This window comes from Aquila chrysaetos, chromosome 11 (assembly GCF_900496995.4).
Source record: "Aquila chrysaetos chrysaetos chromosome 11, bAquChr1.4, whole genome shotgun sequence".
NCBI lineage: Eukaryota > Metazoa > Chordata > Aves > Accipitriformes > Accipitridae > Aquila > Aquila chrysaetos.
The window spans coordinates 35690031-35705784 of NC_044014.1; the positions used below are offsets into that span (position 1 = coordinate 35690031).

A 15754-nucleotide genomic window follows, 5' to 3' on the forward strand; every position below is an offset into this window, starting at 1 on the left:
GCAGTACATGCACAGGTCGCATGCATTTCTTCTTTTAAATAGGAGCAAACCAGCAGAATTGAATGCTTAAGCTTAACCCGTGCATCATTACAGGTGCATTTTTAAACCCAGAGCTGGTATTGCAAAAGGTGTTCCACAATATGCCAGTAAGCAAAGAAAATGGCAAAACACTTCGGGGCGGGGGGGGGGGGGGGGGGGGGGGGGGGGGGGGGGGGCGGGGGCGGGGCAGGGAGTATGAATCAATTTACTGATGCTGATTTAATAAAAGTGTTGTATGCTCTGGGGTTTTGCATCCTGATAGCACAAAAACTGAAGTGTTGCTGAAAAACAAATATTCAACAGTAAGCCTGGGAGGGGGGGAGGCTGTTTTCAGAAAAACACGATTGTTGTTTTAAACAGGCAAGCCAATTTCTCCCCCACCTAAATATAATCGTCCTGAAGTACCTTACTTACTATCTCAAAGTACTAGACTGGAATGCAATTCACAGGCCACTGCTGACTCACTCTCCTGTCTGCAACAGATCTGGTGTTAAAGGACACCAGCCCCAGCAAGCAAACGACACCCTTCCACAGAACCCGTGTGAGGCTGCAGGCTTCACCTGCTCCAAACGAAAGCAAGCAACAACTATGACAAATGCATTCATATTGCTGGTGAAGATTATTTATTCTTTTTCATATATGCTCCTGACAAGCATGCTGAAGAAGCACGTTGTTTTGAAACTCTTTTGTTGGTTCAAGCAACTGAAGAACGCCTTTTGCTTTAAGGAGCAACGCAAGATGGAAGAACAGAGTGGAAGTGCTGTTGCTGTTTGTACAGATGATCTAAATCTCTGAGCAGAAATAGCAGTTTCATCACTTAATTGAAAAAGCTGCCATGAAAACCAAGCTCTTTCACCCTTTCCTCTCCTGCAAAAAGATGTCCCAAGATCTGCAGCAAGTGAAGGGGATGGTTGTTACAGCATTGGTACTAGCTTGCTTTTTCCCTGATGCTGGGGAACGAAACAGTCCTCCTCAGGGACAGCCTGTGATCACTGCACAGAAGGGTACGGAGCCAAGCCAGTTTAGGGAGCAACTCTCCACTGAGCATCATCTTCAGCAAGTTCTTTTATCACCAGCCGTGCTCAACAGTTCAGAGACACCACTTTTCACAGTTCAGAGACACCACATTTCACACCTCAGTTAATTTAACATTGATTTCCAAAGCTGAAATTAAGATATTTGCTACCAAGACAAGATTTCTTACAAAGGAGCTTGGAAGCTGGGCTTACATTCAAAGCAAGAATTCTGAGTCATCATGAAATTGGTAATGATACTGATAATTTTAGAAATCTGGAAGAACTGATGACTTAAAACATGCAACAAGTTCATTATCAATTCCAAGCTTTTTTTTTTTTTAGACAGGCAAATGAAAATGGAAAAAGCCTCAGCCATTTATTGAGGCAGTTCTACAACACAGGTAAAACAAAGTTAACCAAACTGTCATAACTACCAAAATTTGAAATGGGCTTTCTAAAAAACATAAAACAAACCCTGCCACGTTTTGCAGAGGTAGCTCTTCCCTATGAAACCCATTCTCAGAAATGGTTTCAACAGTTTTTAAAGCACTCATTCCTTTCTCAATGTTGTAAACGTGGAGGCTGGGATTTTAGTTAGCAATTACAATAAAAAAAAAAATACAAGACACTCATGATACACAGCAGCAAAACACTAAAATGCCATCCTCTACTCAAATTCATACTTCTTACTAACTACCAAACTTCAGCTTTCAAATGAACGAAGACAACACTACTCTATACTCAAGGAACCTTAAAATGAAAGCAACCAATCATTTGCTAAGTTACCAAATGCCACAATGAAAAAGCAATGCTTTGTCTGTACTGAAGACATACCAAAGCAAATAATCCATACACCACTTCAGAAACACCTCTGCTCTAATGCTGTTCATAGATTTAACAAAACACTGTTCTTAAAGCCTGAAATCATTCCCACATGCTAAAGACGACAGTCTTTCCAGTTGCTATGAGAAAAATCCTGTATCATTATGCAAATCAGCAGTTATAATCATTTTCAAAAATAGCTGTCTATATATTTACATTATGCCAAGATCAAATTAAAGAATATGCAGTATACACTTTAAATTTTACATAGATATAAACACAAATTACTCATGTTGGTCCTATAACTGATTCTGCTCACAAATTCAGCTTTTTTCCTAATAATGGAAGGTGGCCAAAAAAGCATACCAAAATATTTACCAATTCTTAAGTTCTTAAACAGCCACAAGAAAGTTGCAAAAATATACAGCTTAGTCTTTCTTGCAATGATCAACATTCTCAATTAATATCTAGAACGTGAGTCACTAGAATTTCTAAGTAATTTTATGAAGTCCTGTTTCAAACAAAGTATTTAATCCCTTATCCTCGCTCTGCTCATGAAGGCAGCTATAACTGAAAAACAGAAAGCAAATGACCTAATCTTCCTATTTTATAAGCATGCTAGAGCATGCAGTGCTTAAGAATTTACATATAGCTTTACTTTTTAAACCCAACACTGATGACAGATTTTAAATCAAAATGCAAATAAAAAACAACTTTAAAACTATTAGCCCTTTACAATCAAAGGCTTCAGGAAGACCTACCAGGCATTAGACTTCAACTTTCTTTAAAAAGGAAATTTAAAACAAGCTGAGTGTGCCTGAAGCTGTGAGTGATGCCCACTGTTCAAGTCATGCTTTGGAGCTAAAAAACTTACTGCAAATCCTGAACCTGACACCTTCAAACAAAAGGACAACAGTCCATTTTTCCCAACCCTCAGTTTCCAGCTTCCAAAATATGAATCTCACTTAAAGAACAGATATAAATTGGTGACTCTATTGCCTGAAAAAAGCTTCACAACTGCCAGGAATGCAAATTTTCACTTCCAGTTCAGGCAAGCAAGGCATGTACTTGCTTTAATCCGCTCCTAAACAGCCCACTCCTCATTCGCGCACAAGCTGCTGTCAGTTTTGCTCCACTATGCATCACCCATCACCCTCCCGGCTGCGGAGAGCCACAGTGCAAAGGAAACCAGCCTCTAGTATTGGGTGGCCAAGCTGCTGTCAGTTTTGCTCCACTATGCATCACCCATCACCCTCCCGGCTGCGGAGAGCCACAGTGCAAAGGAAACCAGCCTCTAGTATTGGGTGGCCAAGCTGTCAACTGCTATGTCCCATTTGATAGTGACACTGAAGAGCAGAGAAACAAGGTGACTTTGAAGTCTCCGAAAGTTGCTTTGTTGTCTCAATTTGTCTGCAATTTTCAGGAACTCTTGACTTCAGTAACCATGTGGTCTAGCAGCGCATCTGGCCCTACCAGCTATGAAATGTTAGCGTGCTAACCTCAAGCCCTTTAACTCCAGCTTAAACAAAACCATATAGCAACAGCAAGAAAAAAAGAACTCTTCTTGCTGTTCAACAGCTTGACAGCCTGAAGCTACAGGGGGAGTGTTACGAGAAGTGTCCACACTCCATCCTCAAACAGATTTAAGAGTCCTGACAAATGGCCAAGCTCTTATTAGTGCCATTTTCTTGACAGCATCCCTAACAACAACAAAAAAGACATAGGAAAATATACGCAGCCAAATCTAGAAAAGTTTCCTAGAATGTATACTGTTTAGCCTGTACACATGCATACCTTTTGTTGGGTTTTTTTAAATAGGTGGCATTTTCATTAGCCAGCATGAAACGCAAAATAAGTTTACTATTTTTCTATGAGTCTGGATAATCAGGAAGTATAGAGGAAATGAACAGGAAGAAAGTTCTTCAGAGCAAAGGAGGATTCCTTGTAGCCAGCCAGCCGCACTTGCCAACTCTACCATCTGTGCCTTAAAGAACAAGAAAAGAGACCAACTCAGATGTGGCTGAAACATTTTATGATTTAGAAGAAATGCATTTAACCCCTTAATGCTCAATATTTCAACTACAACCCTTTTTTTCCTTCCTTTTTTTTTTTTTTTAATTTTTTAATCTTTCAGCTTGTAATTTAAATGCAGCAACCTAGACAAGGAACAACAAAACTGCAGCTCCTTCATTTCCAGGAGGCAAACCTGTCCAGATGAGGTCATGGGGCTGACAACAGGTCTGGAGAGGAACTCAAATTCCTGCAGTGCCAAGAAATATATCAGAAGTTGCTTGAAGATGATACTGCCAGGTTGTCTCGGGAACCAGCTATATCCTCAACTCACTTCCATCCCATAGCAGGGCTGTTGGACCTGCTTACTATATTGCACTTGGGAAGTATTCCCCGCGCAAAAGTCTCTCCCTTCAGCTGTGAGGTGTATGAAATGTGTCCTGCAGCTCTGAGCCATATGGAGGCTTTGCTGAACAACTAATAGGGTCAAGAAGATTGGAAAAAACCCACACATAATCTACATAATAAGCAGGCAGCATTTTTTTTTTTGCAAAACATGGTATCAACCTCATAAACCTCACAGCATAAATACAAAAAATAGTAACAGAGAAGCATGAAAGAAGATGACATCTTCTCTATAGAAGAGCTTGTTCTGACAAATACTGAGAAAAAGATGCCTTAAACTTCCATTTCAACATGGTTTGGAATCACAAATAAAGATAGGAAAGCATGCAGATAGTAAAGGAAACATGAACATGTTCTGAAGAGCTGCAAATCCCTCTAAAATAGCTGATGATACTATAGGACACAAAAAAAGCTACCCTTCCCATTAAGAAAAAGCCAAGTCCAAACAGGAGCATAACAAATGATGCAACAGCACACTATATTATTCATATAAAATTTGATAGAACGAACTCTTCAGCTTAGGAGTCAAAGATTGGGCCTCAACTCCTTACTCAACTTCAAGTCCAGGTCTACAACACTGAACAAAACCCTACAATCCCAACAAGTTTCTAGATGTGATAACACGCAGAGGTCCCGTTAAGAAAGCTTTTTGTTTCTGCTCACGCTTTAGAAGCCACATCCCATCTTACCATGCCTACCCTGGCATCCCAACTAGCTGCAGCAACACACAGCAGCCCAAGACCTAGAGTATGTGCAAGGCTGAGCAGCTGTCCTCAAGGTAATGTGTCTGCCGAGTGCATCTTCTCAGTAGGAGACAACGTATATGAGAAGCTTGACTGTCACATCTCAGTCTGAGACCCCTGAAGTGACAAATTTACCTATTTTAACCCACGAACCAAATTCAACATGAATGCTTTCAAGGCAGAGTACAGGACCTCCCTGGTACGTGTTCTCAGCACACTACCACACTTTGCAGGATCTCCTTTAAAGAAGCACCAGTGTGTACTTAAGCATATCCTAACCTCAAACACCCACAGAAAAATACAAGAATTTTATTCATTAAAAAGAAGTCAGCACATAGAGTCACTACTTTGATATTTACTGACAGGAAGTGAAAAATGGCTCAGTCTCAACTTTCTGCAAGTCTGAAAGGACATCCAAAACTTTCAGAGACAAGAGAATTTCAAACAGCTATCAGGCTGGAGGACAAATGTCACACTAAAAAGCTTTATAAAACTACTATAAGCTACAAAAACTAGGACTTGTATGAATTTATCAAACCTTAATTTGGGGGTGGGGCGTTGGTGATCCAAGAGAAGATAAAGGCAGCAAAACAGGACATCAGGCCATCCTAATAAACCATTTCTCAACAACAAGCCCGGACTAGATAATGTTAAATTTCATTCTAATGAGATTCAGCGTTTTCCTCCTCTAAATGTTAGTACAAAAAAAGGACACTACTTCTCTAACTCACACACACAAGAAATTAAAGAATAGAAAATACACAACTACCTCAATTCTAGCCAGATATATATCCAGACAATGCAATGAATTAAGCAGAGGCTTCTTAAGAAAATTAATCATGCAATTATAAGCTATTATACTGCAGCTCCACAAAGGCAAAATTAAGTTTATAAAGACATTTCTTAAGCTCTTCACTGCAAAATACTGGATATTAAGCAGTTTTTATGCACTGGTGCATGTTGGGGCTGTGAAGCTGGGACTTCATCTTTAAAGGGAACAATGCCAGCTTTTGCAATAGTCATCATCCCAAACACAGACAAGTTGAGTTTAAATTTTTAGCTGCACAGTCAATTACCATTTGAATCACAGAGCCCACTACTTTAGCTACATTGCCTAAAAATTGTTATGAAGATAACCTAGATTTATGCAGCATGATACATGGCCTAACTGCACAATTACTTACTTCCATTCTACAAAAATTCCTTTTTTTCAGGGCCTCATAGGCGAGATGGTAAATGAGGCAGATGACAACAGGAGCAAAGAAGATGCTAACTTGAATTAGAAACTGGAACAAGGGTTTGTTTACATCTGAAATATCAGTCTGGGACTAAGACACATTCAAAAACCAACGGCAATCTCTGAACCCAAAGTAGAGTCAACCACCCACAAAGCATTCGTGTTTCAGAAGAGATCCTGCTCTACAAGGCCACTTATGAATGTTCCCATATTTTCAAATAAATTCCCTTCTTACAGTCCGGAAATCACCATGCCAATAACTCACACAAATGCACAAACGCGCACAGCTTTAATCCCAAAAACCTTCATGGCAGTGCCAAGACAAAAGAACCTACAACTACCCTAGTGTTTTAAGATGAGGCATCAGAAATACCCAGCAATCACTACTCACAACTCCAGGCTATATCCCATTCACCCCCCTCTAAAAGGTATGCAATAATTAACCTTCAATATCTACCCTACATTAGGCACAGTAAATGAATACAAATCACATGTAGCTCCGAGTTCCAGATTACTTGCTGGGTACTTGCACTAGAAAGGAGGTGGGCTTTAAAAGGGAGTTAGCTATGACTAATGACAGCAACTTTGGTCTGTAACATAATTAAGGGATTTGACAGCTCAACTGCCTATTCCCTCCCTTTTCTCCCAGTTTGTCTGAACACAACTATTGTCCCTTAAATCATTATACAAGAACCATTTTCTTGTTTAAACACGTTGTAAGGGAAGACTCTAGGCTAAGGTACCAGGGGTATAATTTGTCAGTTTATGCAGTATTAATGTGGCAACAACATTAATCCATTAAAAATATAATTTCATTTAAGAAACTATTCAGAGATTCACAACTGGCAAAAACAACTTGGTAGACAAAAACTTTATAAATAAAATTTCAACTTTGTAGTTATTAGACTCTGAAGTTTAGTTTTGGCATGGCTTTACCTTTTCGAACACAAGGGTTTTTAACATAATGTGTTAATAAAACACATTCTTTCAGTCACATTATTACTGAACAAATTATATCAATTGCTTCCACAACAAAGAGGATTTAGGTGTCCAAATCATACTCCAAGGAAGAAAACAGAAAATACAGTCACCTCTCTTCTGAGAGAAACTTAGAAAATTCTGTACTCCTCTACACAGCATTTTAGCACATCATTTAGCAAATACTAGCTTTCTCTCCAGCAGCCACTGCACTTCAAAACATTTTGGTAATAAAATAAGAGTTCTTAAATGAGACGCCTTAACTGTGGCACTGGATAACACAGGAAAACCTCAGCTTTGTCCCAAAGAAATCTGCTAACCACCAGCCTAGCAGCCATCAAGAGCCAACTAATCTTTCCACATGTATTATACTGCGGCAATAATAGCCGTTTCAAGCGTTGCATAAGCTCCACACTCAAGGCCATATCCTTTCCCTAAATATGCCGTAACCGTGTCATGAAGTCAGTGGAAGTCACATGTAATTATCTTGAGGACAGAAAGGCCTTCCTGACTAGCAGAAGTTCCTAGAAAGATGCACTTTCAGAATTCATCAACCTTCTTCAAGACACAAGTTGGACCCAGTGTTGATGCATGGCCAACCAATTACACCGAGAGGTAAACGAAGAGCTTAACAGGTGGGATTTTCAGAAGTCCTCAATACTGACCTAACCAACCTCACCAAAGTCACTGACCAGCCTCAACAAAGATAATTTCTCAAGGGCCTCAAGTGCCAACATCTCATCAGTCTTATTGTAAGAGATAATGAAGATGAACTTGGATTTTTCCTTAAAATAGGAACGCTCAAAACCAGACCTACTAAAGCTTGCACTTTATTCAGCATTACCCTCTTAATGTTTAGTGGCAAAGCCTTGGATGTTCTGAAAATTACACACACTTAACCAAGCTTACAAAGAGATTTCAATGAAGATTAGCTTCAGTTTTGTTTTTACCAAAAGGTCACCGCATAAGAAAATTTTACAAAGTGTCCACATTAGCTGTACTCCTTTCTTTCCCCACCTTGAAAAGAACACATAGCCATCACTTCAACAGCAGAGTGACATGAAACCAAGAATCGGTTTGCAGCTTTTGTCCATTTAAAAGTGTGCACAGGCAGTTATTTTTTAACTTCATGTTTAGCTTGTGCAAACAGTCTCCAGCAACACTGCACATTGATTAAAAATTTCTGATGATGCAAGATCAAATAGTTCATTAGGAAGCCTGCACTACATTTAAGCAAGCACAAAGAGATGAGCTGTAATTTGTCAAGCATCTTTTAAGTCTCTTTCCAAGCAACTGCAGTCAAAAAGCAGGGCCGAAAGGAGCTGGGGTTACTTTGAATGGATGCAGCGACGGTTGCACAACAGAGCACTTGCTTGAATGGTGGGGATTTTGTGTGTAGGCTTCAGCTGTCAAACAACGCTATCCACAAATATGCACGTACTATGGCAATATGTCAAAGGGGTTTTTTTTAGGTTGTGTGGAAAAGTAAGTGATCCAGCATGTCTCTAACCCAAGAAGAGAAAATGCATGAACACACTTGCATCTATCACCACCTTGCCTTCTCCATCTGGACAATTCAAAAACCTTTATCCTTGGTAAGTGCAGAAAGACCAATTTTCCCAGGATCAAATACATCCTACAGCAAGCAGGTAACTGAATCAAACTCTGAGAAGTCCCCAGCCAGCACCGTTTTACTGCTGTCTATTCAGACTTCTTAGATGAATTCAGAGCAAAACTGGCACTAATCTTCTTGTCCAAAGCACAAGATCGTCCCAGGCTCCAGAAGCAAAACGAGTCTGTCAGGCTCTTAACACTGCTAACATGGTTTACTCTGGAACAAAGAAATACTTTTCCACCAACAAAATGCATTGCCAGTCGGTTTCTCCTAGTTTCTACTAAACCCTTACTGCACTTGCGTGCAAGAAAAACTTGTTACAAAACATCTAACAAACTTCAATTTTAAAATGAAACCAAATATTTTAAACAAATGGCATTTCCAACTCGGGCTGTATTTTTAAATGCGGTATGTACCTCATGCCACTACTTCATTTTTTTCCTGGAAGCCGAGCCATTTTGAGTGAAGTCACATAATTTAAAATTTCATTAAAAATGCAAAGAGCTTTAGGACTGCAAGTAGCATAAAGCAGTATGATATTCTAAGAAGCTTCCACTCACAATTTTAGCGTTCTCTGCCTATCATTACATGAGACAAACTACATGTGAAATGTGTAAATAAACTGCACCCAACATCTAATCTTTACTGAATATTGCTGCAGTTTATACGACTATGTAGGTCACAAACTACACACGCTTCAAGTAAGCATCAGGGTAGGCAAGCTCTACCCTATGCCCAGGCTAGATGGCCATTTTCATACATAACAGAAGGCCTGGAAATATGAGACAAAGTTTAACCAAAGCTATAATGGGCACAAGAAGCAGTTACAAGATTTTTTTCCACTTTAGTCTCAAATGGTTAAGCCACTTGCTAAACTCAGTTACACGTGGATCTCTTAAGACACAGGCAATCAATGCAATGTACAAGACTTGAGTGCAAGCATTCTCTCTTCACTGTACCCTGCAGTAAAATGGTCAACAACCAAGCCGCACCATTTCAGAAACACCAAAGACTACAGTGCCTCAGAAAATATACTGGTCATTGCATCATAAAGAAATGCAGCCATCTTAGAAGACAGCCATTAATCCAAACTTTCCTTCTCACCCATCTGCACCAAAAGGTATCCAGTATCACAGAAATGAAATAGAAACCCAAATAAATCAGGAATAAATACAATATCTGAAATAAAGTATTAAAAAGCTGATTTAATGCCTCCACCTTTAAAACTTTTTCCTCTTCTAATTTCAAATTTTTTTTTCCAAGAGGTGCATAAAAAGACTGCTCAGAGAGAAAAGAACATTTGATAAGTAATGTCAGTATGTTTTTTAAAGACACTTGTTTCGTAATTAACACATAGGACTATTCTGTGTATGTAAAGCTACTGATTTTGAGAAGTCACCATTTCCCTTTCCTAAAACCCTACATTATCCACACAAGCAGAATTCTTAACCAACTCATCAGGAACTGGGAGTCCCAAGCATGATGTACCGTACCATACATACATCAGTACCAGTTTTAAAAAGATTTGACACAGCCCAACAGGAAAAAAAAAAAAAAAAAAAAGAGGTCCTCAAAGGGGACTTTGACACTCCAGCACCTAACCCAGCCTGCCTTTTGGCACTCAGGTGTTCCCTGCAGTGCCTTGGGAGAATCAGCCACAACCAAAATATAAAGACTGCAAGTCTTTGTCCACCTGGGACACTGAGACACAAACCCTGCCTCAAAGATGGGTAGAAGAAAAGACAGACCACAGAATATAGGCTGGAAATCAGGCACCTCACCTGGATTCACTGTAGATTCATTTTATCCCCACTGAGCTATCCAACTCATGTCAGTCTTCCTCTTCTAGCTTGACAGAAGCAGCTACCCTGAAATAACCAGTAATCTGTAACAGAGGACACTCCTACAGATATGGGTGCGCAGGGAAGCAAAGCTAACCAACAGCAGAAATGCAGATGGTAGCTTGTTTCGTTCTCAAAATTTTAAGCTCCAGCACACGGTGAGAAGTACCTTTGAGAACTTAAACCCTGGTCCTGCTACCATGCACCACATGCCTTCCCGAACAGCTTGCTTAAGTTTCGAGTTTTCTCTTTCTTCATCTCACATCGCATGGTAGGAGAGCTAACTCCCAGCTCAGTCCTCTGTCTACACATGTAAGAAATAAATAGGTCATTTTCCAGCTGCCAGCTATGATGAGCAACAATTCCATGAAAGCCCTGCAAAAAGAACAACTCCAAGCCTGCACAAAGTGATAAAAAATTAAACTTTCACTTCTACAGCAATGTCAACCTTCAAGCAAAGCTATTATACTGTACAGGCAGCAGTCTTCATTCATTAATTACCCGTTCAAAATGTGCAGCTATGAAAAAAAAAAAGACTGAGTATAAGCTGCTTCCAAAGATATTTTTGCAATCATGAAAAAAACCACCTTCTCCATAAATTTCATTACAGAACTGCAGCTAGCTACTCCTTTTAGAAAAACTTGCCTAAGCCCAGTGTTCAGTGGCCTACTTCTAATGCAAAATTCTAAGAATAAAATTAATGAGACAAAAAAGTAAAAAATAAGCAATAAACTCCATCTGGCATATCATTAGCAACCTTGAGCAGGAAAATCCAGGTTCAACATTCACCAATTTTCCTGCCTGGAGCAGGTGACTAGCTAAAAAGATCTGTTTGGGTCAAAAAAATCTCTCCCTACCACTGGCACATCTGGGCAAAGATATCCAAAATACCAACCTCTCCAACTGCAAAGCCAAAACCTCATTGTTTTGCCACCACTTAACACTTTTCACAACCCCAAAGTTCCCAGCAAACCCATCAGGCAGAGGATAAAAAATCTAACTCAGATTTCTGTCATTAAGGCAGCAGTAAGTGCTGCGCTGGCCTATGTCAGCATTACAGCTGCCCTAGTTGTAGGCCAACAAAATGACCAAGTGCAATTTAAGTGCAAACGACCAAGTGACGTTTAAAAATGCAAGTCTAAAATTACATTTTATCAGTACCACGAGCAGAATGCAGGAATTATGTACTAGAGCTGCTGGTTTTTAACTAAAAGCTCAGCAGCCACCTGCTAAAGTCAAGAACCTTTCAGGCCATTTGAAAGCCACCAAAATTTTAGGCCAAGGCTCAGTGCAACAGGACGACATCTGCATAATTACAGCTGTAACCAGTTTTGATCCTGCCCAAGAACTGCATTTATTTGTAGCACTTGCTAGGACACAAGCGTAATTGCTCTAAAACCCAAAAAATTTCACCCTGGTCTTGTTGCAGAACAGAAAGCACTCTCTCTATAGGGGTAAGTCTAGCTGCGAACACTACTGTCAATATCCATTTTTCCTAGGGCAGTTCCAACTTTTAAGTGAGGTTCTTGCTCCAAAACCTCTCAAACGCAGTAATGATCTTTCTCCACCACCAAGAAAGACCATGCCCACAGCACAGCCCCTACATACCATTAACTCTGCAAAGCTTTCGAAGCTAAACATCTGCCTGCTGCTGCTACAGCACATCTGTTCGAAAGGCCACCGAAACTATACACTAGCAACCCTTCTCTATAGTTTGAGTCCTTATTCATAATTGCATACTACTTCCATATTCCAGAATTAAAATCCTCCTTGCCGAGATCCAACGCACTCCCGCCTGTAACACATCCTCGCGTTTACTGTATCCAAGATCATGCCTAAGCGCAGTTCCCGCATCGCATTTGGAAAAAAGAAGTGGTTTTTAATTTGGAAGAAGCGATTGCCACCTCTTGTCATCAAGACCCTTGCTGCATTGTACGGCAGCCGAGCACAAGCTCTGCCTTACTGACTGTACGACAATCAAGGCAGAGGACACAGGCTTCGCCATTCCTGCCGCGCAGACTGAAGCAACCCGGGTAAAGTGATGGGCCTGCTGTGATTATATTTGCTATTCAAGACGAGTTACTAAATCAGAAGAAAGAAAAAAAAAGCGCTGTGGACGTGAGTCACGGCAGGACAGGCGTATTTGCTATGTGAGCCGAAAAATCAACACAGCCAGAGATAAGCGGCTGACCCACGTTGCTCCGGAGCGGGCAGGGGCTTCCCGGGCCGGGTTGGGGGACACGGACAGACGGACACAGCACCTCCGCGATCCGGGGGTGGCAGCAGGCAGGCCCGCTGCAATCGCCGAGGAGCGCTAACGTTAATCCTCGCCATCGCGGAGCTCCCGTTAATCCGCCCGGCTGCCGGGCCCCGCTCGGCGGCCGTCCGGACAAAAGGAGGCCGAGGCGGCGGCGGGGTAGGGCGCGGCGGCCCGGGCGAGTCCCGGCGGCAGCCGCCGGCCTCCCGGCGGAGCTGCACCGGGAAGCGCGTTAGGTAACCGCCGCGCAGGTCTGATGCAATAGCTGTACGTGCAGCGCCCGGTGCCGGGCCACGTCCTCGGCGAGAGGATACAGGTCAGGTCCAGGTCGAAGCCATCCTCTTGGTATCGCCTTTTGTTCCTGCTGACGATCTCTTTGATGATGGCGGTCATGTCTGGCAGCCGGGGACCGCTCCGGGACAGCGCGCAGGGGCCAGGAGGCGGCGGCGGGGCGCGGGGCCGGGAGGCGGCGGCGGGCCGGCGGCCGGCGGGCGGCCCCGGGCGCGGGGCCTGCTGCGCCGGCGGCTCAGCCCCAGGCGGGCCCACCTCCCCCCGCGGCGGCAGCTCCCGGCGGCGGCGGCGGCGGCTGCCCCCTCCTCCTCCTCCTCCTGCCGCCGCTGCGCCGAGCGGGGCGGGAGCAGCGGCGGCGGCGGCCGAGCAGAGAGGGTCCGGAGCCGGGCCGAGTCCCTGAGGGTGCCGCCGCCGCCGCCGTCTTTGAGGCGAGCGAGGCGGAGGCGGAGAGAACAGCTCTCCGGCGCTCCGGGCCCCAGCAATGGTGACAGCGGCGCGGGGCACCCCCCCGGCCCGGCCCCGCTCCGCCCCGCTCCGCTCCGCTCCCCGCCCGGGGCGGCGGCGGTAGCGGCGGCGGGCCCGGAGCCGCGCGGTGGGGCCGCGCCGCCGGGCGGGCGGGCGCGCGCTCCGCGGCGGGGCGGCGGCAGTGGCTCCTTAGGGCGTGCGGGCCGGCGGCGCGGCCTGGCTCATCCCCCCCCCCCGGCCTGCTCCGCGCCCAGCAGCGCCGCGCCAGCGCTAGACTCCCATCATGGCTGCAGCTTCCGAGAGGGGAGGCAGCGCCGCCCCGCCCCCCCCCGCCGCCTCCGCCGCCCCGAGAAAGTAGTCCCCCGTGAACGGACGAGCCGCCGGCCCCTCCCGCCGACCCGCCGCCTCTCTCACCCCCACCCGCCACCCCACCCTCCTCTCGCCGCGCCGCACCGCACCGCTCCCGCCGCCCCGCGGGGGCGAGGAGGCGGCGGGCGGAGGGATACGGGCGGCGCGGGGAGACGCCGCCGCGCCGAGCGGAGGTGCTGCGACAGATCACGTGGGCGGCCCGCTGCGCTCGCGGCGGCCCCTCCCCCCACGGGCGGAAGTGGCCGGGCCGGGCCGGGCCGGGCCGGGCGGTGAGGAGCGGAGCGGGGCCGGGCCCCGCCGCCACCGGGTCGGCCGGCGCGCCCGCATCGCCCGAGCCCCGAGGGGAACGGGAACGGGGCCCGTTCCTGCCCTTTGCGCTCCCGCGGCCTGCCGGCGCTCGGGGCCCGCGGCGGGCGAGAGGACGGGGCTTTCTTCAACCGCCCCCCACCTCCCTCTTCTCCAGCCAGGTCGCCCTGTAGCGCGGGTGGGTGCCATAGCGGCTGCCCGCCGCCCCCGGTGAGGTTCCTGGGCCTGGCAGGGGCCCTGCGCTTAATGTAACCGGTGGGGTGGTTGGGTGTGTAAAGGACACGGTGCGGCCCCGAGCCCCGCGGGGAAGGGGCGGGGGGGTGTCAGCCCATCGCCAGGGGCCTCATCCTCCCCCCTCCGCCCCGGCGCCACCGTTGTGCGCTTTAGCGTAAAGCTGAGTGAGCCGGGCTGGCTGGGAGCCGCTGCCCTCCCTTCGCCCGCCGCGGTACGTGAGCACCTACTGCCCCCTGCAGCCGCCCGGGCCCGGGGTGGGGCGGGGGGCGCTACCTGCTGCCCTCGGTGCCTGCCGGGGCCACCGGCAACCGAGCACGGAGGTAGGGACATGGAGGTGGGCCCCTGGGTCACGCCGGGCTGTCTCACCGGTCGTGGCCGTGCCGTTTTCGTGGAGTTTTCTGTCCCACTGCTTCGCCCATTGGTCATGATTATCCTGATGGGGGGGGGGAAAGCGCTGTCTCTAGATCTCCAAATCGGCCTTTAAATTCCTTTAAAGCTTCAGCAAATAAATCCCATTGTACAAGGTTCTTCATGCTTTATGCTGAAAACTCCTGTAAGTCTTTGGGAATTGCCGGTGTTAATGATTTGCAGGAAAATGACCATCAGGTAGCCCATCGCAGCCTGAGCTTCTGAATATGAACTCTGGCTGCAGTCTCAGTTACCAGTTTCCATCTTTCTCATAGTTTGGTAGGGCATGTTTGGGGGCAGGGGCGGGGGGTTGTGTGATTTTTTTCCTTTTGAGTGCAGATAGGTGAAATACTAGCCTATTGAGGTAACACAAAACAAAATTTTAAGGCAGCTTGGAATGTATGACTTCTTAAAGCATCAGGAATGGAATCTGCTGGAGATCAGCATCTGCCCCAACTGCTAAAGGATCAGGAGAGAGCTTGCCGGATAATACATTTGAAGAAACGGGGTTACCAGGCAAAATAAATTGGTAAATCTGCCTTCCTCAAAAATACTACCTTCATGTCATTCTCTTGTTGGGCAGTATGTAATGTGAGGGATAGCCCACAGAGGTCAAAAATAACATACCTTCAAAGGAAGCCTATTTAAAGGGAGCGAGAAGGCCGTTGTTTGGTTTACAAAGGGGTGATGGACGTCTCCAAAAATCCACAAGGGACAG

General features: G+C 45.5%; 1 protein-coding gene across 1 annotated transcript in view; it reads right to left on the reverse strand.

The window, feature by feature from the left end:
* Positions 1-13446, reverse strand: part of PTEN (phosphatase and tensin homolog) — a 49671-nt gene extending 36225 nt beyond the window's left edge. Inside the window, exon 1 of the mRNA XM_030030218.2 lies at positions 13278-13446. Coding sequence (XP_029886078.1) covers positions 13278-13356 — 79 coding nt within the window. The 5' untranslated portion in view covers positions 13357-13446. The remainder of the gene's footprint in view (positions 1-13277) is intronic.
* Between the last annotated feature and the right edge of the window lie 2308 nt (positions 13447-15754).